The following is a 24629-nucleotide window of genomic DNA, read 5'->3' as shown; positions in this document are numbered from 1 at the left end:
TTCCTAATTTTAAACATAGGGCACAGTCTCTTCAGCCACATATAACAAAGGCAAAATTTCAGGCTTATCTAAGGCACCATTGTCGGTATGCAGTGCATGCAATGCACAAGTGCTGTAGCTAATGTGAACTACATCTTCCATGCTCTTTGGTCAGTGCAAGTGCTTGCACGACCTCGGCAAAACAGTCCCCAACTACACCTGTCGCAGTAAATGCTCTCTCAGCAGAGAGTGGAAAAGGGCATGTAATGAACCCGTTACAGTTCCATAGCTCTCGATTGAAGGGAAGAGAAGGCATGCTTCAAGGAAGAGGGCGTCCCTACTCACTTAAGTAGGGCCCTCATGTCGCCAACATCATTGTGCACGGGAGTCCCCGTGAGGGCCCAGCGTGACCAAGCGAGTAGGGCACACGCCGCCTTAGCACGCCGCGTGTGCAGGTTGCGGATGCTGTGTGCCTCGTCCAGCACCAGACGGCGCCACCTGACTGCAAACAGCGGCGACAGCTGCATGGACAGGTGGGGCAGATATGTTCAATGTACAGCGTCCATCAGACACAACGTAGCAAACACACTGAAGACAAAGAAGCAGGAAGGGCATGCAAAGCGATTGCCTAAATTTGTTTTTGTGACATTACTTTTGTTCAGACTCCGCCTGTTGTTTTTCTTTGTTGGGTGCAGCACATCAACATTTCTTGCTTCGAGTGCTAGTGAATGCACTGATACGGCAGTGTTCAGCGTTTAAAAGACAGCTTCACACCAATCTAATAAGCAGGCATGATACCAAAGCACTGGCCTATTTATAATGTCAGGCAACTTTTTCTGGAATTGCAGCCAAGGCTACAGGGGGCAGAGCTTCCGCCACGGTATTACTAGGCCATGCAGTTATGGCATATCTGGCCTCAGTTATGGTTCATTTCAGCCTTTACCTGAAATAATAGTTTTTGAGCCACCAACGATGAAGAAATGTCTTTCGTTAGACAACTTAAGGCCTCAGTGAACGTAAATTTGCGATTAATGAGTACCGTACCCTATGTACGCTGCCGAAACAAGCGCATTGCAAAAGCACGCAGAAACCAGTGGTTAAACGTAGCCACGGCCGGTCTCGAGGGAGAGTGCGGTCCTCTTCTCTTACGGCCTCATCCATCTCCCGCCGCGCCTCGCTGGGGTCGCCACCGCCCCACTGCTGCTGCTCTGCTACCGCCATTCACGCGCAAAGGAAACGCGCGCACGCTCTTCGCTCAGCCCGCGTCAGTTGCAACCGGCAGGTCCTGACATTTCACCCCTCTACAAAGACGCTATAATCAACGTGTAAGATTTATCATGTACGAGGAACAAAATATAGTCAACAATCCGCTCACGCGCGCGCGCGCCCTCGTCAGTGCAGCCCAGCACAGTCAAATGAAGCTGGAACACTTACCTAACATTTTTTGCCCCTACATTTGCACAGAAATAAATTGTGCCTTTTGAAAGCTGTAAACAGGTGTACCGCGACCCGATGTGAGTGCATTGCAAACTATTCGGTGAAGATTCTGTCAACCGCTGACGTTTTCGTTTAAAGCAAAAGAGGCCCCGGCGAAAATTCACGGCGCGTCTCTGATTCAGAGTAAGGAACGAAATTTATGCATATAGTTAAAATTTCAGTTGGCTAGGGGAGTGGGCTGTTCTAGTTTCGTTCAAAACAAATCAGTCGGTTGAAAGACAGAATATGTACATGTAGTCTCGTGACATACATGTGTATAGCAGACGTAGTCAGTTTAATACATAGATAAACAACTTTTAGTCAAGGAAATGGGCATGAACAGTCATGCATAATTGAAAGGAGCAGCAAATCAGAGAAAAAATTCTCCTTCAAAGTTATACATTGTACTACATATTCATCAATTTATCAAAACGTGACCTGCAGCTAGAAAATTCACAGTATCAATATCTCTGGCCGGTTTGTGCATATAGGGAACTGGCCTGTAATTCCTGTCTGTCACCCTCTTGGCATAACTGACAAGAAGGATTCTGAGAAATTCTTCAGATATCAAAGAAGCGGACCTTATAGCATGGCTGTTGTCAATTCCTTTCGGGCAACTCAGCACTCTATGCGGCTCAGTGGTGAATTCTCAAGTGAGGTTAAATCAGGATCTTAAGTACTTCGAGAGCATTTGTGTGTACAGTCGAACCCGGACATATCAAACTTGAAGGGGATCGCGAAATAGTTCGTATATCGATAATTTGATATACAGAAATCGGCTTGTGACGGCACTTTTTTTTTTTTTTTATTGCGCAAGTTCGCCCTTCGGCGTAAGGGTTTAAAAATATTGATACAAGCCTGTGGCAGCAATGAATGCCAACAGCTCTCGGTGGTGTAGGCTATGTGTCCATACCCTTGTGTCGGGCGGTTTGGTAGGGTGGTAAGAGTGGCTTCTAAGGTGTCTTTTGCGGGCCACACGAAGACCAGGACCAGTTGTTAGGAGATTGTCTAGTGTGGCCTCCATAGCAGGGGCTGGGCAGAAAGGGCAGTTCATGGGAGCAGTCTGGGTGGTCCAGGAAGATTTTACTGCAGGCGTTAACGCAGCACCCACGCGGATTCTTCTCAGCGCCACCTCCTCACGGCGAGTTAAACCGCCGGGAAGGTTTGATCCACATGGTGGAATTAAAGCAGAAGAAATTCTTTTGCAGGCACTACGGCATCTCCTGCGGACAACTTTAACATAGGCAGAGGATATGTCCCTTTCTGGGAACAGGATGCATCATCAGTTTCTGTGAGACGGAGCGTAGTGTGAGGAGTCCACACCACACGCACAGGGCAAGGATATGTTTGCACAATTCTGCAGATATCGTTGATGATGTCGAAGGTATTAGCTATACTCCGTAATGCTCGGACTGCTTGGCTTGATTCTGTATGCAAGATCAGAATGGTCGGAGGTACAGCATATAGGCTGTCTGCTAATGTAGACAACCGTCGCGAATGGCAACTAGCTCTGCTATTAAGGAAGGAAGGTGCGTTGCTTCTGTTCTATATGAAAATATGCGGCGTATTTCAGGAAGCAATGAAAAAATGAGCGTAGTATGTAAAATCTCATAGTCAGTGCTTGCGTTTACATAAGCTTGAAGTGCCCCTGTAGTGTCTGTGTAATGATCTGGCTCAGCTTCTTGCACCGAATGCTGAACTCGGCGCTTTTCTCGTAGCGGATGGTTGTTTGTCATCTGTGGCCGATTCCAAGGAGGTTCCGAAGGCGTTGCTTCAAGCAGCGTACAAGACGAATCAAAATAATGCGCTAATGCAGGCGCTGCAGGAATAGCTTCACTCTTCAGGTAGCGTGCTGCACGACGCTGCTCGACGAGCTCATCAATGGTGTTCAGCTGGGCCTCCGCTTAGAGAGTGGGAATGGATGTCAAGCGAGGGAGGCCAGTGATGGCTCACACTGCCTCTCTATTGACTGCTTCCGAGCGGTCCCAATCTCTTGATGTGAGACGTTGAAACTGGGCTTGATAGACAAACCGAGGCTGTAACACAGAACGCACTAACGTCCGAGCCATGTTGCTGCAAGCGCCGCCTGTTTTCTGGACTATGCGCTGAAATAGGTGCAGTGTACTAGCGGCTTTCTGTCGTGCAGCTCGAACCCATGGTGCTGCTGAACCAGAACTGTCCAGTTCGACACCAAGGACTCGCATCGACGAAGTGGTAGTGAGCAGATGCCCGTTCAATGACAGCTGTAATGGTGCTTGTAAGAGCCTGCGTCTACCCCATCGATTTGTGATAGACATAAAGTTTGTCTTTTCTACTGAGAGAGCGAGGCCAATTTTCGTGCACCACTCAGATGTCTTGTGAAGAGCAGTCTGAAGGCCTAATTCTTGGCAGCTTAGATCCGTGTGTAGTGACCTTACTGTGACGTCGTCTGCATACATCAGATAAAATATGTCCGGAATGGTTGCTAGTTGCCAGGCCAAAGGTAGGAGCGCCATGTTAAATAGTATTGGTGCCAGCACAGATCCTTGAGGCACACCCCTCTTTACGCTGAAGTGTCCAACACGTTCTTTACCAATCCTTATGGAAATAGAGCGGTCTTCTAAGAATGATCTTACAAAGTTACATACTCTGGATGGGAAACGTAGCCAGCGTAGAATGGCTAGAACCCCTGAGTGGCAGACATTGTCGTAGGCCTTGTGGATGTCCATTGTTAAAATGGTCCGGATTTTGCAGGATCGTCCTCCTAATACAGTCGAACCCGGGTATATCGAACTTGAAGGGGATCGCAAAATAATTCGATATATCGATAATTCGATATATCGATAAGCGATAACGTCCGGGCACGCTTATCTTTTGATAGCTCCTGCGGTGGCGGGGAGCGAACTTGGCAGAGTGCCCATGATGGCTTGATTGCACAAGCCTGGTTTGGTTTATCACATGATCGCAGCAGCTGACCGCGCGCTTTTGTTGATTCATACATGCAAGGTTAAACGACTCCCACCAAAAAAAAATCTTGCCGCTTCTTAACGTCCGAACAGCACAACGATGATATATATCTCGCAAAAAAAATTAAAAAATGAAACACGCACACACAAAAAAAACAGAGCTGCCACTTTTTAACGACCGTAGGCAGCATAGTCACGTCAGCCGCCGCGTGCAGAGGGTTCGCAACACACGCTGGAGAAAGCGTCCGACGCCTGTCTGAAAACGGGCTGAGCTGGCTTGGCGCATGCGTAGCACGTGCTGAAGGAGAGAAATAGCTCGGCAAAAGGATGGGCACACCCACGCACATGGCTTGCAAACGTCATGTGTTGGTGCGTGGGAAACGATAACTGCAGATGCGAGCGCCTTTGGGGAATGGGCGCGGCGCTGCCCAGACCAGCCGTCGCCTAACTGTCCCCTCTCATTCCTTCCGCGCGTAGCTTGAAAACGTCACGCGGCAAACGGCCAAGGGTGATGCGATCGTCTTTGGGGATGGCACACTTTCCAGTGCGGGGTGCGGAGTTCGATATATCGAACGACCGGTGAAATTAAGTTCGATATATGATGCGGCTTTCTTATACTTTAACATGGGATTTTCAAGGGGATATTCCGTGAGTTCGATATAACCAAAATTCGATATATCCGGGTTCGATATAACCGGGTTCGACTACCATACTTGAAAGGTGTTCCAAACCATCTACAGTGCCCAAATGAGGGCGAAAGCCAATCTGAGCTGGATGGTACCAGTTTTATCTTTCAAGCCACCATGACAGGTGCATAGCTAACATGCATTCTAGTACCTTGCAAAGTGTGGATGTAAGCGCTATTGGGCAAAGGTTGCTTAACTTAGTGGGAGACTTCCAGGGCTTAGGGATTGGCACCACCTCAGCGTGTTTCCAAGGGGTCGGGACATCTCCAGAGGTTCAAATTATATTCAGGGCCTCAAGCAGCCACTCTAGAGCTGGTTGATCAATATTATTAAACACTTCGTATGTCAGGCCATCCGGCCCCGGAGCTTTGCGCGGTTTCGTTTGGTCAATAGCGACAATAAACTCGGCCATTGTGAAAGGTTTTTCAATACCTTCAAGGTTCTCTTTGTTTGGAGGTGAGCCCGCTTCTGACGAGAGATTATTCGGGCTGGTGAACGAAGGTGGAATGTGGTTGAAATTTGGAAATAAATTCCTGACCACCACTGATGCAAACTGGCTTGGAGACTGTACAGATGCTAGACAGGCATTGTCTGCGGGGTCCTTTGAACGCCTGCCGATTTCCATGGACCGGAATGTGCGCCATATTGATCGAGTAGTAGATGTTGCGTTAAGAGATGCGCACCAGTTCTGCCAGTTCTGCCATCGCTGACGAGAAAGGCGCTTCTCATGTCGGCGTACCGCTGCTGTTAGCTGGCGTAGTGTGAATCGGCGTTCAAAAGTTCGTTCTCTAATAAACGCCAATTCCGCCATGCGACGAGCCGCCCATAGCCGAAGAAGGTGCAGATCCGGAGGCGGTTTGTTTTCCACTACCCAACTGAAATGAGTTGCAGCTTGCAGTGCAGTGCACAAAGCTTCCTGTGGATCCACAGTTGTGAGCAGGGTGTTGTTTAATAGCGTTGTGAACAAGTCCCACTCTGTGACCAAGCAGCAGCGCCTACGGCGGCGCTGGTAATGTGGGTCTAAACCAATGAGTAATGGATAATGGTCACTACCCCAACAGTCTAGTTCTAGATCCCATGAAACAGCACGTGCACCACACCACCATGTGAGGTCTGGAGAGGAAAGTGGTGAACAGGGACCATAACAACGCCGTGTTGTGGTGCCTGGGGAGTTAAGGAGCACAAAATCTGCATCAGTAAATGCGTCCAACACTGCACTTCCCTGCACAGTAGAAGAGGGATAACCCCAAGTTTGATGCAGGGCATTAAAGTCCTCTCCAACCAATATAGGACATCCCAGGTATTTGTAACAAAGGTGCGCAATCCATCCCAGCTCTATTTTAGGTGCTCCACAACTGCACGGACGTATGTAGCACGAGACAAGAATTATATCGGTTCGGGGGAGGCGAACTAGCACAGCCACTACCTCTTGTCATTTGTTGCACCATAATCCCAGTGAAACCTCAGTTTGGATGTAACAGACGGCACTTACGATGCGAAAAAACGATACCGTATTTGTCGCGTAATCAACTCACTCGCATAATGAACCCACCCTCCGCTTTTGCACCAGAGAATTTGGAAAGAAAAAAGCGTTAAGGCCAGCTCGCTCATATGCAAGTGATTGAGCGATCTCAGCGACGAGCCGGCAGCAGCGACAAAGCGAAAAATTTTCAGCTTGTTAAAACTGTGTCCCTCTTGCCGCTCGAGCCAGTGCAGCAGCTCAAAACAAGGTTTCTGCGTCGCCGCCGCAGAAATCGCGAGCGTTTTCGCTTGTTTTCGCTTGCATGTCGATGCGCGCCACTCCGTTTCAGTCATCTCATCCACAGCTCATTTCTTGGCAGCATGCCAAGATGCTGCGCAGTGATAACATCACAGGGTGTTTATCTCTTAATAACTCCTGCGGTGTGGAGCGCACTTGGCAGAGTATCCGTGATGGCTTGATTGCACAAGCCTGGTTTGATTTATCACGCCGCACTAGGAGTGGGCGTAGTCCACTGCCACAAAATCATTGGAAAGCGTGATAGCTGCAAATGCTGTTTGAAGCGAAAAATGCTAAAAGCCAGTGTCATAATTGCAGCTGACCGCGTGCTTTTGTCGATTCATACATGCAAGAAAAAACGACTCCCGCAAAAGAAAAAAAAAAAAAAAAATTGCCGCTTTTTATCAGCACACCAATAAGAATCGATTCTCGCAAAAAAAAAAAAAAAGAAGAAAGAGAGAGAGAGAGATCTGCCGCTTCTTAACGTCCGCAGGCGCCATAGCCACGCCAGCCGCCGCGCGCAGAGGGTTCGGAACACACGCTGGAGAAAGCGTCCGACGCTCTGTCTGAAAATGGGCTAAGCAGGCTTGGCACATGCGTAGCGCGTGCTACTGCGAACGAAGGCTGGGAGAGAGGAAGGAGAGAGATAGCTTGGCAAAAGAATGGGCACACCTTTGTGCTTCACCCTATCGTGTTTTTCCCCTCTCGTTCCCACCGGTTCTCTCTGGTTCATTCATGCACATGGCTTGCAAACGTCACGTGCTGGCCCGGGGGGAACAATAACTGCAGATGCGCGCCTTTGGGGAATGGGCGGGCGCTGCCCTAGATCAGTCGTTGCCGAACTGTCCCCTCTCATTCCTTCCGCGCGTGGCTTGAAAACGTCATGCGGCAAACGGCCGAGGGTGATGCGATCGTCTTTGGGAAAGGCACACTTTCCAGGGCATGATGCGGAGTTCGATATATCGAACGAGCGGTGAAATTGAGTTCGATATATGACACGGCTTTTCTATACTTTTACATGGGATTTTCAAAGGGATATTCCGTGAGTTTGATATGACCAAAATTCGATATATCTGGGTTCAACTGTAGTAGATGCACGAGAGCTTTTTTTTTTAAAGAAAACTTTGTCCAATAGGGCAACAAACTCTGGTTTTGGATAATGCAGTCCACTAAAATTCCTGTCCTCGTAGAAGAGTGTACATGGGGCTGCTTCTTTCGCTAGTTTCGAGAAGGACAGCACATGCGTCACACCCAAAGTCACTGATTAACTTACCAATGCACCCAGCGACAGACAGTAAGCTGATTGGTCTATAATTTTTAAGGTCCTTAGGGTCCTTTTTCTTATGAATGAGGATAATGTTTGCGTTCTTCCATGGTTCCGGTACCGTCGATGACACCAGGCACTGCGTATACAGGGTGGCCAGTTTTTTTCTAGCACGATATCCCCCCCCCGTCCTTCAACAAATCTATGGTTATCTGATCCTCTCCAGCTGCTTTCCCCCTTTCCATAGTTTCTAATGTGTTCTAGACCTCGTCCTTCGTCACTGGTAGAATGTCTGACTGTTTTTCCCTACCACCAAACTCATTATGGTCCTGACTACTTTGGCTACTGTAGAGATCAGTATAGAACTCCTCGGCTACTTTGAATATCTTGTCCATATTCAAGATGACGTTGCCCGCCTTGTCCCTTATCGCATACATCTGGTTTTTGCATATGCCCAATTTCTTCTTTACCGCTTTAAGGCTTCCCCCGTTCATTACAGCATGCTCAATTTTCTCCATGTTATACTTCCTTATATCGGCCACTTTGCGCTTATTGATTAGCTTTGATATCTGCGCCAATTCTATCTGGTCTGCTGGATTGTAAGTTTTCATACTCTGGCATTTCTTAACCAAATCTTTCGTCTCCTTACACAGCTTACCGGTATTCTCTCTAACAACCGTACCACCTATTTCTACAGCGCACTCAGTAATGATATCTCTGAAATTATTGTTCATTGATTCTAGGCTAATGTCATCATCCTCAGCTAGGGCTGAATATTTATTCTGTAGCGAGATCCTGAACTCTTCTGCCCTCCCCCTCACCGCTAATTCGTTGATGGATTGCTTTTTTATTAATCTGTCAAAGAAATGCCTCAAGTTACCGACATTCTAGTGAAAATCAAGAAGAAGAAATGGGCTTAGGCAGGACATGTAGTGCGAAGAGAGGATAACCGATGGTCGCTATGGATAACAAACTGGATTCCAAGGGAAGGAAAGCATAGCAAGGGGCTGCAGAAAGTTAGGTAGGCAGATGAGGTTAAGAAGTTCGCAAGGGTCAAAGTTCGCAAGGGTCAAGTGGATGCAGCTAGCGCAGAACCGGGTTGATTGGAGAAATATGGGAGATTCCTTCGCCCTGCAGTGGGTATAGTCCGGCTGATGATGATGATGTATCCAGCGATGTAAGCTAAACCGAAATATGTGACAGTGGGTGATGGGATGGCAGGAGATGCCACTACAATTCCTACATTTCCTCCGTTACTGATTGCGGCAGAGCAGACATGATTTCTTCGGCACCAATGCTGCCTTCATTTTGCTCCAAGATGAAACGTCCGTCTTGACAACGTGGTCAAGTGCCACTGTTACGGCTCTCGCATCTAGCATGTCGTTCTCTCCACACATTAGCCTTACTTTCCCGAAGAAAGCCCCAATGGGGTCATTATTGAATTTCCTGGTGAGGATGGAGCCGACACCTTTCCCCAGCAGGTATTCGACCACTTGTACAGTAGACTCACGATGATGAACAGTTCTTACAATGTTTCTTCAGTGAAAGTTTCCTTCTTTAATACTTTAGAAGTTTCTTGGATACTTTCAATATAGAAAGTGAACTCGTTTGTATCACCAGTATCACCAGCTGCATCATTTATTGGCCTCTTTTTACCGCTTCCAGCACAAGTGGTGTCATGAATAACAAACCATTTTAGTTTTCATAATAAGCATAATGTCATGTAAAATTTCATTAAAAGCATGTTTATTTGCAAAATTGAAATGTTTATAATACAGCACGTTTGCTAATATATAAATTATAATAACATTGAAAACTCAACCTTACAGCATTTGCTTTGACTGTTATACTAATACTTTATATCATGCAAGCATTATGCAACCTACATTACATTTTGATGAAATTATTTTCATCTTTAGTGCTACGTACGGATGGTTTCGCATCTAGCGCTGAAAGAGGGTTTTCCTGTAGTAGACTAGTTGCTGTCACGTTAGCCTTAAGGAGCTTCGATGTGATCACTGCTCATGCAGTTTTTTTTTATTGCTATTCTTGTACAGGCTTGGGAAAACATCGATTGAAATAGACAAAAGTAACTACATGCCGCAATGTATGTCATATGTTTGTGGAACGTTTGCTGAGCAACTGTTTTTTTTATGTAAAGACTCTGTTTACGTGTGTAATACGCTGACGACATGCCGCTGCAGCATCTATCTGCCGTGTTGTTTCATTTCAGGGCTGCACTCACCACGAAACCTGCGAGCGACAGCGCGGAACAGGCAAAAGCTACCTGCCACCGCTGAAGCAGATGCGGAGCGAACAGTGAACAGATGGCAGATGGCCAAGATGGCCAACATAGCCAAAATAGCCAGGCTACCCTAAGCTCAAATAAAAATTAGTAAGCAGTTACACTCCTTGCTTGAGCAGTTTGAAAAAAGTACTTGGTCATATTTCAGACCCAAGTGTTTTTTTGCTTACCTGATGCAACTACAGTCGAACCCAGGTATATAAAACCCGCATAATTCGAATTTTGGTAATATCGAACTCAATTTCACTGGTCATTCGATATATTGAACTCTGCACCACGCACTGGAAGGTGCGCCTTCCCCAAAGGCAATCGCATCACCCTCGGTCGTTTGCCGCATGAAGTTTTCAAGCCATGCGTGGAAGGAATGGGAGGGAACAGTTCAGCGGCGCAACAAGGACACACACAAGAAAGAGACACTACATGCGCAATGGCTGATCTAGGGCAGCGCCACGCACTTCCCCCAAAGGCACGCGCATCGTGGTAATCGTTTGTAAGCCATGTGCATGAAGGAACAAGAAGGAACCGGTTTGGCAATGGATGGTACAGAGCAGATGCAGCCAATGCAGCCGTGGTGTCCTGGAGAGGGGAAAACACAATAGAGTGAAGTGCAAGGGTGTGCCCATTCTTCTGCCGAGCTTTCTCTCTCCTTCCTCCCTCTTTCTTGGTCTTCGTTCACAGCAGCTCGCACTACACATGCGCCAACAAGCCAGCTCAGCCCATGGCAGACAGAACGTCGGACGCTTCCTCATGTGTGTGTTGTGAACCCTCTGCGCACGGCGGCTGACGTGCGATGCGTGTCTCGTGTCATCGTGCTGAACCTGCCTGAGCTATGGAGAAGCAGCAGATAATTTTTTTTTGTTTGTGGGATTCGACCATCCTTGTTATGTTGAACATGCGGCGTAGCGTAAACTATGGCGCCTGCGGACATTAAGAAGCAGCAAATTTGTTTTGTTTAGTGAGAGTCGTCTATCCTTGTCGTCGTGCTAAACGTGCGGCGTAGCGTAAGCTATAGCGGCTGTGGACAGAGGCACATTTTTTAATATACTTTTTTTATGAGTCGTCCATCCTTGCATCCATGAACCAGCGAAAGCATGCAGTCAGCTGTGATCATGACATCGGCTTTTAGCACTGTTTGCTTCAAACGGCATTTACAGCTAGTATCACGCTTTCTAATAACTTTGTGGCAGTGGACTACGCCGCCCCAACCGCGGTGTGATAAATTGAACGAGGCTTGTGCAATCAAGCCATCACGGGCACTCTTCCAAGTTCGCTCCCCATCGCCGCAGGAGCTATCACAAGTATAGTCAAAAGATAAACATGGCATGGCATTATTGCTGTGCAGCATTTTCGTGTGCTCCCAATAAATGAGCTGTGGATGTGACGGCCGAAACGGAGGGACACGCCACCGATTAAAGGCTGTTTTGCATGTAAGCAAAAATGCTAACAATTTGTGCCGCAGCGATGCAAAAACCCGTTTTGAGCTGTCGCAGTGGCTCGAGCGATGCAGTTCGAACAAGTTGGAAATTTTTCGCTCTGTCACTGCCCCTAGTCGCTGAGTTCGCTCAATCGCTTGCATGTGAACTGGCCTTAATGCTTTTTTTTTGTTTTCAAATTCTCGGGGGCAAAAGTGGAGGGTGGGTTCATTATGCGAGTGGGTAGATTATGCGACAAACACGGTATCATTTTTGACAATCTCAAGCAGCGTCTCAAGCCGATTTCTATATATCAAAGTATTTTGCGATCCGCTTCAAGTTCGATATATCCGGGTTCAAATATAGTATAAGTGCACACGGCATAGCCTGGAATGTAGCAAGCAAACTCATCAATCAGGAACCAGGATCAAATGCCAATGTGAGAAAGGACTGCATGGCTGAATTAGGACAGAGTGACTATGCGATTGCAGCCCTACAGATGAATTCTGACCATTTGTCCATTTTCTACTTTCTATCCATGCACACGTACAACTGTCTGCATTGAGTTTGCACTATCGTAACATTTTGGCTGCAAAACTGCACAGATGCATTTTGTAAGGTAAAAAACACCACAATGCAGTCCACTTATAACAATATTGAGAAATCCCGAAAATCCGATCGTTATAATAGATTATCGTTATATAATAAAAGATTGAAAAAAAAAAAAGCACACCCTTCCCATGCATGTAGGCTTGCCTATTAATGATGAGTAAATCGAATTGAACAATGCTAATCACTGTACAGAGCACTAAACACTTTATTACAGTATACATCAATAGCCATAAAATAACTTGAGCATACTTAAAGAAGTCGGAAATTCGCGCTCGCTTGAGCAGCAGCTGAAGTTTGACAATCGCTGTGAGCATCGCTTCCAGTAGCGTGTACACTGGCGGCAGTCCTTTTTGCGTGCATGAAAACGATTAGCGACTGGATGAAATGAAGGACATCCCCAGCCTTAGGGTATCGAAGGGTATGAATGCCCTTATTTTTTCATGAGGCTTCCAGCCTTAAAACCCTGCCAAAAATCCCGATGAATCTGCCATTTCATCTCATGAGCTATCGCTCCGTCCGTCAATGTGGTCGCCGCCATCTTCCACGCACGGAGAATCGGCGATGACGATATGGCCGCAGCAGCATCTTTTGCGCAGTTGCAATTGCGATGATGATAGTGCTCATTTCCTTCCGTTTTCGCCGCATATGTCGAGTTTTCACTTCATTGTCGTCTTAATATTTTACCTTTTATTGAATACTCAATCAAAATTTCGTGGTAAACGCCTACAAGGCGGCGATAACGCTATCGTTGTATCCAATGTACCACCGATAATTGATTGTTATATTGTAACCCGCGCTAACCGTGTCAGTTCTGGAGGGGGAAGAAGACGAAGATCGTGCGGAGTGCGCGTGGTTCTGAGCCGCCGCTCCTTTGCCTGGTCAAGCGCCTGCTCTCTGCCTCCTGTGCCTCAGCGCCCAAACCCCATCCTTTGACCCTGTCCTTCTGGACTGCCATCCGGGTAGCGAAAGAACCCATGACAATATCTGGTTTATTTTTACATAGGGGCAATGGCAAAAATAAATCTCAAGAATTTGATCGTTATAAGCGATATATCGCTATATCTGGTATCGTTATAAGTGGACTGCACGTGTTGAAGCAACATCAGACTTCTCGTAAAATCCTTCAGCTGAGCTGCCCAAAAGCGGTGCAACAATTTCCGGAGCCGCTAGAGTGCCCCTTTCATCAAATGTCACATCTTCATGGCTCGCCAAGGTAGAAACAACACGCACCCCTTTGTTGCCAGCAGCATCGACACGGGCCCAGTCGCTGCTGATGGTGTCATAAGTGGTGACCACCAGGTGGCAATGCACAAGCTCTCGAGGGTTGGCTGAGCGGTTGCGGCCATGGTGCACCCGCACCCGCCACCTGCCAGGCAAGTGGCGCTCCACCTCCTCCTCCCACTGATGCATCAGAGACAGAGGGCACACCACCAGGGTGCCACCACGGGGTAAGGGCGCAGCGGTCTCCACTGCCTCACTGTCACCTGCGGTATGCAACGCCGACAAAAACCAAACCCTCACAGCTTGCGGTACATGCCAGCACTTGCTAGACAAGAAAGATGTTTCGTCTCACCAGCAACAGATTGACATGACACTGTGCAAAGGCATAGCTGCCAGAACCTTTTCCGAACTTTCAAAATATGTTATGTCCTCACTAAGCTCATGTCAAAGCTGTGTGCTGTCAAATCCTTTCCTCACTCAATGAGCTAAAGAATGCTGTTTCTGATGCAAATGCAAGCCATTAATTTGACACGACTGCTGAACACTGTTCACCAGAGTGCCAACTATACGAGGGATGGATGACCTGTGAGTACTGCTGCGAGGAAGTGTTTAGTTAGATTCGATTATCATTCTGAAACTTGCAAATTTCTTTCAAGAGATACACAATGAAATGCTGACACGGCATATCACTAAAGAACATAATCGAAGAGACACATGCCATGTTTCAGTAAAGTACTTATCTAATTTCTGCACCAATCTTTTTGTGAATGATCCAATAGGTACTTGCCCATTCAACAAGAAGCCTAAACCATGAACTTAATACACTTCAGTTATATAGTCTGCAATGATAAGATTTGATCACATATACAAAGAAAGAGCACTATAAAATATGAAGACATCCTGAATGCAAAATGGCCAAGACCTTGATTATGCAAAAATGACAGCTCTCGTCTCCACAAGTAACATCAGCATTGTATTTGTTATAGAGCCGCAAGTGGCTCCCATTCTCAATAAACACTTAAAAGGAGAGACAAAAGTGTGGAGCAAGAGAGTTAAACCTCGTTACAAGAGACACTCAAGGGAACCCAAAAAGGTGCCTCTTGTAACCAAAAATTCCTATCAACTCGTATGTGACAGTTTAGATTCCCTTATCTAAATTCTGTTCCATATCGGTGTCTTGTTTTGCTGCAATATGTCAGTAACCAAGAAGGAGTGCCTCCTTTTGACAGGGAAGTCAAAAAGGGAAGTAAAAAAAAAAAGTCAAAAAGGGAAGCCACTGTCATCACATTCCTGTGTGACTGAAACAACAGGGACATCTTGACTCCTCAGTAAAGAGGAGACCCTCCTTCTTGGTTCCTGACATATTGCAACAAAACAGGACACTGATATGGAACAGAATTTAATTAAGGGAATCTAAACTGTCGCATATACGAGTTGGTACCAGTCAGCTGCATTGCATGAAAGTACCTGGGTTAATTGTGTCTCTTATAAATAGTGAAAAAATTACTTTAGGGACCTGGAAAAGTTGCCCTTAGTAACAGAGTGTCTCTTGTAACCATGTCTCTTGTATGCAATGTTGTTAACATGGCAAACATAGAAAACCAACCAAACCATTTTCAAGTGCCTCTTATAACCGAGTGTCTCTTGTAACCATGTCTCTTGTAACAAGATTTTATCTTGGCTACTTTTGCAGCTTAAGCTGAGTATATCACATAAAGGAGGCCTATTATATTTTTCGGTGTACAAGTCACCCCAGTGTACTATAAATCGCATCCCCCATGAGATGACAGTTTTCCATAAAAAATAAAACTGCACACAAGTCACATTGGCATATGTAAGACAAACCTGTTTATTAAGTAAATGCCACAAAAGTGAACTGAGGATACCTTCATTCGAGAGTGAGGTCAAAATACACTACTGCAGCGGCTTCCATGCACCGGCGGTGCTGAAGCTGTAGCTTCAGTGGTCTGCCATTTAGAGCATTAATCCTTAGCTTGTTCTTCAGCTTCTCATAGGCTGTGCCAAGATGCTGCAGTGCAGCATGTGAGCGTGTTTATCTCTTAGCAAGAGCTGGCTGTGATGACTCGCCCGGCAAACTTGGCCACATGCAAGGATGTTGTAGGATATACACAACAACATACTCGCTAGCTGACGCACCGGCTAGCTCAAGTGCTGGCTCAATAAATTAATCAATGCCAGCCATAGCAGCCGGAAGAATGCCAATGTATCACAATGCAGCCATTGGAAGGCATAGAAGAGAAGTGCAAAAGACACCAACCATCTCCACCGCCATCCTTTGGGCCAGCAGCCAACTTCCATGACTTGTCCCTTGGTCGTTGCTGCTCCACTAGTGTCAGCATGGTCAGCGTCTTGCCCAGACCCATCGCATCAGCTGTACAAGAAAATAAGGCACCATTTTTTTTCTCATGGCCCCCCCAAACTTCCAAATGCATGCTACACACAGGAGCCTCTATAAAACAATGTAAGTCCTAGCTATGCTCAAAAGGAATCATAGTTCTTTTTTCTTACTAATCTGCCATTGATAACACTCCCAATTTTCTGCTAACGCTGCTGAATTTTTTTTGAATAAACATTGAAAAATTTCAAGTGCCACAAATTTGCAACAAAGAATCTGCATTATTTTGTGGGAAGCACAACACATGCAACACAAATACTTTTTATAAATGTTTAGCTATTAAATGCGCTTTGTATAGTCTACTTATACACCTGTATTGAAAGCCAAAGTAGGCTGTTGCAATTCAGCGTTAAGTAACAATCCCTCAACTTTCATTTAATTAAAGGATGAAAAAAAATCAAATTGATATGCACTATAGGATCAAGTAGTACAGAGATTAAACTGCGCTTTATTGTCATCAGAATCATCAAATGACAGCTTCGTATTTTTTCACATCGATATAGCCTACTACGTTGCCAACCTAGGCCCATCACAGTGGTGGATACTCGTAGCCCTCACAAGCATCTCGAGTGTCCAATCAGCAAGGTGCAGACCTCATCTGAGCCAACATGGAAGCGTCGGTTGCCAAGACACAGTGATTTTACTATGATGGCAAGTCACGAAAAAAAAATGTGGCCTTGAGTACCTAAAAAGTGACCTGTTACCTGGACTGCCTGTTACTGTTAGACTGTACTATTAGATCACACAGAAGTCACTACTACATACACTGTTTCACCATTGCAGCAAACTGGACTCACCTAGGATGCCACCTGGGGCTTCTTGTTCTTCCCTCCACAGCATCCACCGCAGGGCCTGTAGCTGGTGAGGCATGAGGGGTGTTCGCACACCTGGAGGCTGCGGGCTCTCGTCCCACTCGCCAGGCTGGCTGGACATAATTCTGCTCGACCAGAAAACAGGCGCGGGAAGAGCATCAAGACCCGGTCAACTACCAAGGGAATGCCTCAGCAAGCACCGAGACTCGCGCTTTCAGAAGCAAACAAAAAAGCTTGATACGGTGTACATATGCGCAATACAAAAGATAGCAATACTTCACATATAATAACTAAATTTAGCTCTACTTACGTGCAAAGCTTAAAAAGGCACTAAAGCACACAGAAAATGAAAGATACTATTTATCCACACTTTAAGGGTAACCTCTGACTGTATGCTATAATTGGATACAACTTTAAAAGAAATCAGTTGCTAACTATGGGACCTGTTATGCGGTATGTGAAATGCTCCGCTGAACAGTAAAAAAAAAAAAAAAAAAGAATAATAATAATAATCAGTTTGATGTCTGAATGCAACAAACATGTCAGAGACACTGAAATTCTTGAGTTTCTAATTTGGTTTGATGCTAAGCTTTTTATTTAGGTTTAACAGTGAACTATTTTCTGTCATGGATGAATTGCATGTGACGGTCACTTCAAATTGGACTTATCTTTGATTGTGTTGCTTAATTAATTTTGTTTTATTTTCGCTTCCTGGCCTGCTTAAACATGATGCATCTTTCATAGTTGGCGGTTGCAATTTCTACTTGCGACCTGTATTCAATGCAGCCCCACACTGTGAGCACTGCTTGAAGACAATGTTTACGTCATATCCACAAAGTCTGAACTCTACCAGCCATCGAGCCAATGACGTTCCCGTAGTTGCCTGTCACATGCTGTTTGGTCTTTGAATATTGTGAACACTGTCTTGTGGTGACATGCGTAAAGTAATCTAACACACACAACACACTTGCAATCATTGACTTGGCTTCAGAAACTAAATTTAAGTATGTTGTAAGCGGAGTGTAACCATACCATTCCCATTTAGTACACTGATACAGCTGCTCCTACTCTTGAATGAAGCGTAGCCACAGTTCTGAGTGTGGCACATAACGCAGTGTAATGCTAGCGATGGAAATTTTCTTTCTTGGAATAAAGCCTGTCAATATTGCTTGTGCAACACCAAAATTCATCACTAGACTCCAGTCGCACTATTGGCAGAAGAGTTGAAACAGGCTGCTGCTTGGCAAACAGATATTTCCGATACATAATGACTTTTTTGCCAGTGACTCACTTAGTGCTTAGACAATAAAAATGTGGTGACCCTTTCTTCCGTTGCTACCTTGCAGACTGTCCGGCACAGTGCACCTCCACTTGCTTTCGTTTATACTGTCATTGTCCAACTTATGGCCAAGAGAGAACAAAGACCTCCCCTCTATCCTCCTGCAACCAAGCCCTGTACAAGATGCAGTCATCTGATTCTAACAAACTCTCCAACCTCATAAGTGCATATCATTCTGTTCCACCTTGCAACCTCTGTCTTCTCTTAAAATCTAGTCTGTTACTCTAAAGAAGCATCACTTATCTTCTTCCTATATTGCATGCCTGTCCTTGTTGCAAGCAGCATTATTACGCGTTTTCAACACTGTCGCAAACTTGCCCACTCTCGGTCACAAGCGAACCTTTGCAATGTGAAAATATCTGGCAGATTATTTAATACTTGAAAACAGTTTTTCATGCAATACGCAGTTGGACTTCAAAACTATTGTAGCTCATGTACGTCTAGTTAACAAGATGACAGACACCCACTTTGCAAAGTGCTGTAGTCTGGCCGTGCAGCTCTCCGAGAGGCCCCGAGGGATACGTGTGCCCAGTGCATCTGATCCCCTCCCTTTGGCTGCTGGTGGAGAGGCCTTGGTGAGCGGCAGTGGAGAGACGAGGAGGACGCGCCGTTCGTACACGCTGTGCAATGCACTTGTAGGGGGGCGGGACTCCTCGTGGTGGCTGGCTACACGTGCCACGGGGCTCACGGGACGCCTCTTTGCCACAATGTTGCAACCAGGGCTGTCTAGGGTTGGCCGCATGTTTTGGTAAAATGGGTGGCAGGAATGAGCATTGTAACAACAGAGCATATCACAACTCCAATAGCAACAAATAAAGGCAGCTTGAAGAAGAATATATTTTTAGGATACTTAAGCTCCGCCTTGATATAAAAAGTGCACTAACCATTCAAGTACCCAAAAACAACGAGCACTAACCTTGGCTAGGGTACCTCGAATGCACAGGCTCCTTTGACAAGAGAGAAGTCGCTGCAGCGTCGGTGGAATCTTTGCCACACTCATGTTCAGCAAGGCGATTACCTGCCTGGACATGTTCCTGTGACTGTCTTTTAGTCAAAGGGACTTCTGATGCTGCTAGTCTTTGGTTTTCTGAGAAACCTGCATCATGGTGATCTTTTTCACGGTCGTGATGAAATGCACTTCTAGACTTTTCCTTGCCTTGTGCTTCGTAAGTAACTGAAGTTAGATTTCCTGTTGGTTTATGCATTTTGGAACCATCCTTCGGTGACAAGCTCCGTCCGGGACGAACCTCTTTGGATGAGTGACTTTCTATTGTGTCACTCTTCGCTGCCGCAGTTTTTTCTGGCTCTTTCGAGGCTGAAGTTTCTGGCACACGCTTTGCATGAGCTTCCCTTTTCGCAGCCTTCTCCGCCACTGGCTGAGGAACAGCAGCTCCATCAGTGCTGCCATGCTCATGGGAAGAAACGGTAGCAGGATGCCTCACCACTGAGCTATCCTTTGAACCAGCACTCTCTCCAACTGGAGCTGAGAGGTTAAGGAGAGACAGCTGATCTTCAAGCTCTTTCAGTTGGTCCTTAAGTCGCTTGCCCCTGTCAGGCAGTGTGTCCAACTTTATTGTTCCGATGACTTTCTGCACGCAAGGAAAAAGACACGAAGAGAAATGTTCGACATATATCACACTGCTTGAGTTGTTTATTGTGTGTATGAGCTTGTCAATTAATATTTGTTTCAGCAGCTGGACTATTCGTACATTTGTAAGTAAGTAATAAAAAGCCTGATGCACTTTCCCTGAAGCTATATGCATTGCGGAAGTTTCATCTCAAGCAGAGATAAGCAATTTCGTCTACCACAAGCACATACAACACAAAGTGCCGTTGTGCTGAAGTTATCTCAATGCTATTTTGTCAGTAACAGCTTCATCAACTGTCGACACTATTTTGCCATCAGAATTGTCGAGCCATTTTGATGCCAGACGATCGAATTCTCTTCACTCGATAGAACACTATCGTACGATACAGACTGTATGCACCTATGGTATACAAGAGGACAGGCAGCGCACGATCGAATACGATTGTGGCTTGTTATTGCTCTAAAGCGAGAAGATTGGTGCTGTTCAAACATGTCATGACAAAACGGATTACTATGGCACACGGCGAATTAACGAGTAACAAAAAATATGTAACGCAATAGCCACTTAAACGTGTCTTCTGTTATGAAACGAAAGGACAGTTATGAGGAGGGTGTAGTTGGGTTTTAACTGCTATGCGCCCGTTACTTTTGACATTCATTTGCCTCATTATACACTACATCACAGCTATACCGTGCACGCATTCTCCTCCCCCATTAGTCAGCTTATGCATTGCAGAAGTTTCATTCCAAATGTCATAACCAGGCATACATAAGCATCTTCACCTGCCACAAATATAAGCAACAAAAAGTGCCTCTTCTATAAACTCACAAAAAAAGTTTTGCTTTCTGTACTTTGTGCTGGCCGAGTGCTCAATTGGCTCAGTCCACACTGAGCATGTCTAGCAAAATAGTCCAGGGTACGAGACAGGTTTGCATTCAGAATTAGAATCAGTTTGCTAAACGAGAAATGACTGTTTACAAATGCTTTATAAATATAGGAGGAGGTCCCAAAGCCAAAGGCTGCACAGGGGACCTCCTGTCACAAGAATGCAATAAAAAATGACATACAAGCAACAGCAGGTGAAACTAAAACTGCTAAATAATGTTATTATAAAACTTACAGAAATAGAAGATGACAAAAATATAAACGCAACATAACTTGGGAACATGTTTCACATATGCATAAACAGAGGAAAACAATGTGTGCCCCATATGCTCTTATAGATGAAAAGTTATTTAGCGCAATGGAATATGAAAACTATATGTTTGAAAGCATGAATGTTAGATAATTGCTTTATACTGAATGGTAATGAATTCCAGAAAAATGAAGCAGAGAAATTAACTCTAAATTTGCCGTAATTGGTTTTTAGGTTGCAGTAGTAAGAAATCGTTCTGGCATGAGAAGCAAGTGAAACTGTGTCGCGGAAACTCAGTACTGTTAATTATGGGAATGGAAAGTGACCCATTCATGAGCTTAGCGATGAGGATGCCAAGAGAATAACGAAACAAGGATGAGATTTCTAGGATGTTATGAGCCTGCTGTAAGGGTAATGCACTGCACAAATAGCTATTGGACATAATAATGCATATGACTTGATTTTGTATGAGTTGCAGCGGTGATAAGTGTGTTCTGTACGTGTTTCCCCAAGAACAAATACAACTGTTCATATGACTATGGTTGAAAGCATAGCAGAATGAAATGAGCGTGAGTAAATTAATTTCGCACCTTATTGAGCACCCTTATGCCCTACACTGTTTTTCTTGTAAGGTAGTTCATATATCTGTTGAAGTGGAAGTTACGATCTGTACTAAGAAATATCGCATGAGTGACAGAGAAGGCGTGAGAGTTAAGGAAAATATGTATAAATGCAGGAATAGTCTAGTGAGGACATGAGAACAAAATTAGATGACAGAATTTGAAAATAGGAGTTTTGAGCACATGCCATCAAATCAAGTCCCGCCTCCCCTGCCTCAAGACATGCAGCTGTTTACGAGCAGAGAGCAGGCTCTTGAAGTGTACTGTTTAGGTAGTTTAGGTATGCAAACTGAATCACGTGTCCACATGAGTGTGCTGTCGTTCCTTACCTTTTTCTTCTGTATCTCCAACTCAAGCGCCTCTTTTGACTTGTTAGCGGGTAGCAACTTTGTCGGAGGCACCAACGAATTTTCTGCCGACACCTTTGAGGCACTTTCCAGCCCTTTTGTCTGCAGCGAAGCGGCCACATTCGAAGTTTTCTGCTTAACGGTGTTGCGTTCATGAGCACCGCTACGGTAACGGGTAAACGCCTCTGATCTTTCGCTCTGATGTGTCTCGGCATTACCCTTCTTATTCTCGCAGTCACTGGGAGGCTTCATCTTTTCGGCGGTCATTTGCTACTGCTGTCTTCTCATCGGCAAGCCACTAACCGAAAAACTGACGGACAGTTACAAATATCGCCGCCAAATCTTTCCAACCACGAGTTGTCCAACTAAAGCGGTTCCGGCCGCACTTGGTTGTGCGCTTTATTCGTACGAAAAGGAGAAAGGCAGTCTTGCTCATTTGTGCTCTTTCAGTACAGAAAGAAAATCGCCAAATTTTAGCAATATTTTGATTAATTTTACTTATATTAGAAAGCTTTAATAGTAAAGATATTTCTTGCTGAGCTGAATGTGTAGCTGCGGGGTGATCGTTTCCGCTTGTTCCTCTGTATGTGTCAATCATGTGTCAATGGTTTCGATTTTAAAGTCGAATTTTTTAGGGACTAGTTCACTTTAATTTCGTGATGTTCATGCAAAAAGTGAAAGAGGCGAAGGATCTTAGACATGGAAGTTGTGTTTTGCTCAATTCGGTCAACATTCACCTCTGATTCGCAGTATGTAGGCCACAGTGGGAAAATGCAGACGACCGCGGCTGCGCAACTTCAGAAACCGACAGCTGTTTCGGACGTTTTTTTATTATTTTTTAAATGCTGTAGGTAATTCTTGACGCGCATCAACAGAGACGCATTTCCAATGCTTCTGCCGCTACCATAGGCGCGTTTAACCGTTTTCTGACTGGGAATTATGTCGCGAGTCTCAATCGAAATATGTCGTTTATAGGAACCGTTTCGCAAAATTCTCCCGCTTCAACCGGAGACTCATTTGCGCTAAAAACCGCGCATAAAACTTGCGCGTTACTGACCCTTTTGTTACGTAATAAGAGTGATCCTGGTGCTTATTTGGTTTGGCCGAGCACGATGGAAAAACCAGAGTCATCTGCGAGGAGATCGAGGAAAAACGCCAACGCAGTTTCCGGCTGAGACCCGCCGCGGTATTGCAGTGGTTAAGATGCCCGACTACTGTGCCGGGAGTACCAGTTTTCGATCTCGTTCTCCGGCGGCTGCGTTCGATGGAGGCGAAACGAAAAGGCTTCCGTATCCCTATTACTCCGCGGCCTCCCCCCACTATCCATTTCTTTCCACTTTTACTACTACTTACCTTTTCCTCCCATCTCCCAAGGCGCTGTACATGTCAGATACTGCGCGCCTTTCCTTTCCTGTGAACCAATTTTATAGTTCCCGGCGAATGGATGCAATGTTAGGAGCGTGAAACGGGGTGGTGATTGTCATCGCCATGGTCAACTTTTCTTCTGTGTACTGTAACTTGATAATCCGTTAACTTTAAACGACGTACGTCTCTGCTTAACCTCTACTGCCGATTAGTTCACGTTTTCTTCGATAGTTACCTCTAAATACCAGAGCCTCAGTTAGAGTGACTATATATCCACATCGACATCTGGATACTGTCACACTCCAGAATAAGATGTCCGATTTCTGGGCATCTACAAACTCTACGGCAAAGGTGCCAGTGAAAGTAAAACCGCAGATCTCTATGCGGCAAATGCACATGCCAATCGGCGTCATCACATGGCCGACGGCAGTGCGCATCATTGGCCCAGACGCCCAGACCAAGGTGTCAGAACCTTACGGAGTGCCGTGGCTAGCTGGCTGCTCATGACGGAGAACTCGGCGCCGACATCCAAAAGTGCGGTCACATACAACTGTCGGCGGTTACAAAACTTTCCCCGGAAACAGTACGTTATTCGCAGCACGTCGGTATAGTTCGTCGGATCGGGTCGTCGCCGCTCGGGCCGTCGCCTCAAATCGTCGGGTGGAGGCTGTTTAATCTGAGACGTAGCGGCGGCCTCATCCCGGAGGTCGCCGTGTTTAGTTCTCCCGGCGAGGGGACGTGCCTCTGAATTGCCCAGAGGAAGAGTATCGACTGGGTGATGCAAAACGCCTCGGAGATGACGCGACTGCCGTTGCGGTGACGTCGGATGCATCTCGTTAGCAGCCAAGTATTCCTCAATCTCCTGTGGTCTTTCGCCATAGCGAGGTCGTGGTGCGTTTGGTGGAAATCCTCCTAAACCTAGTCGCCAGTATGGGCAATTGCGAAGAATGTGGCCAGGCTCGCCAGGTCTGTTGGGCGTGCGCCACAAGTGCGCCTTGCTGATAGCGGGACGCTGGTCTTGCTGCGGCTCGACGGGGCGCAGATCTTGTTGCTGCTCGACGGGGCGCAGGTAGCGAGGCGGTGGTCCGGCAACGGGGCGGAATGAATGTGGCTCGGGGGCAGGTCGACGTAGGACATCACTTACGTCATAATGCATGGCTCCGGTTGTGGTGCTGGGGGTGGCTGCACCGCTCGCCGGATTTCATCACGAATGACGTCCCCGGGAGAATAATTCACTGCAGGTGGTGCCTCAAAGTGGAGATTTTGCAGCTCTTCGCGGACAATGCTCCTAACAAGCTCCCGCAATGCCTCGTCCCTGGCATGCTGGTACGGACGCGCAGTAGGGTG

At 46.0% G+C, this 24629-nt stretch overlaps 1 protein-coding gene across 1 annotated transcript in view; it reads right to left on the bottom strand.

Annotated features, from left to right (window-relative positions):
- The window catches only part of LOC146200164 (transcription termination factor 2-like), a 50478-nt gene extending 28189 nt beyond the window's left edge, over positions 1–22289 (bottom strand). Inside the window, exons 1-7 of the mRNA XM_084595392.1 lie at positions 21900–22289; positions 19143–19815; positions 18694–18952; positions 16873–17012; positions 15938–16051; positions 13669–13922; positions 325–500 (exon numbers count right to left, since the gene is read on the bottom strand). Coding sequence (XP_084451518.1) covers positions 325–500; positions 13669–13922; positions 15938–16051; positions 16873–17012; positions 18694–18952; positions 19143–19815; positions 21900–22184 — 1901 coding nt within the window. The 5' untranslated portion in view covers positions 22185–22289. The remainder of the gene's footprint in view (positions 1–324; positions 501–13668; positions 13923–15937; positions 16052–16872; positions 17013–18693; positions 18953–19142; positions 19816–21899) is intronic.
- Positions 22290–24629: the final 2340 nt, after the last annotated feature.

Source organism: Amblyomma maculatum, chromosome 2 (assembly GCF_055883805.1).
Source record: "Amblyomma maculatum isolate TAMU_Amacu chromosome 2, ASM5588380v1, whole genome shotgun sequence".
NCBI lineage: Eukaryota > Metazoa > Arthropoda > Arachnida > Ixodida > Ixodidae > Amblyomma > Amblyomma maculatum.
The sequence above is the reverse complement of the archived record's forward strand: the minus strand, read 5'-3'. Positions and strand labels throughout refer to the sequence as shown.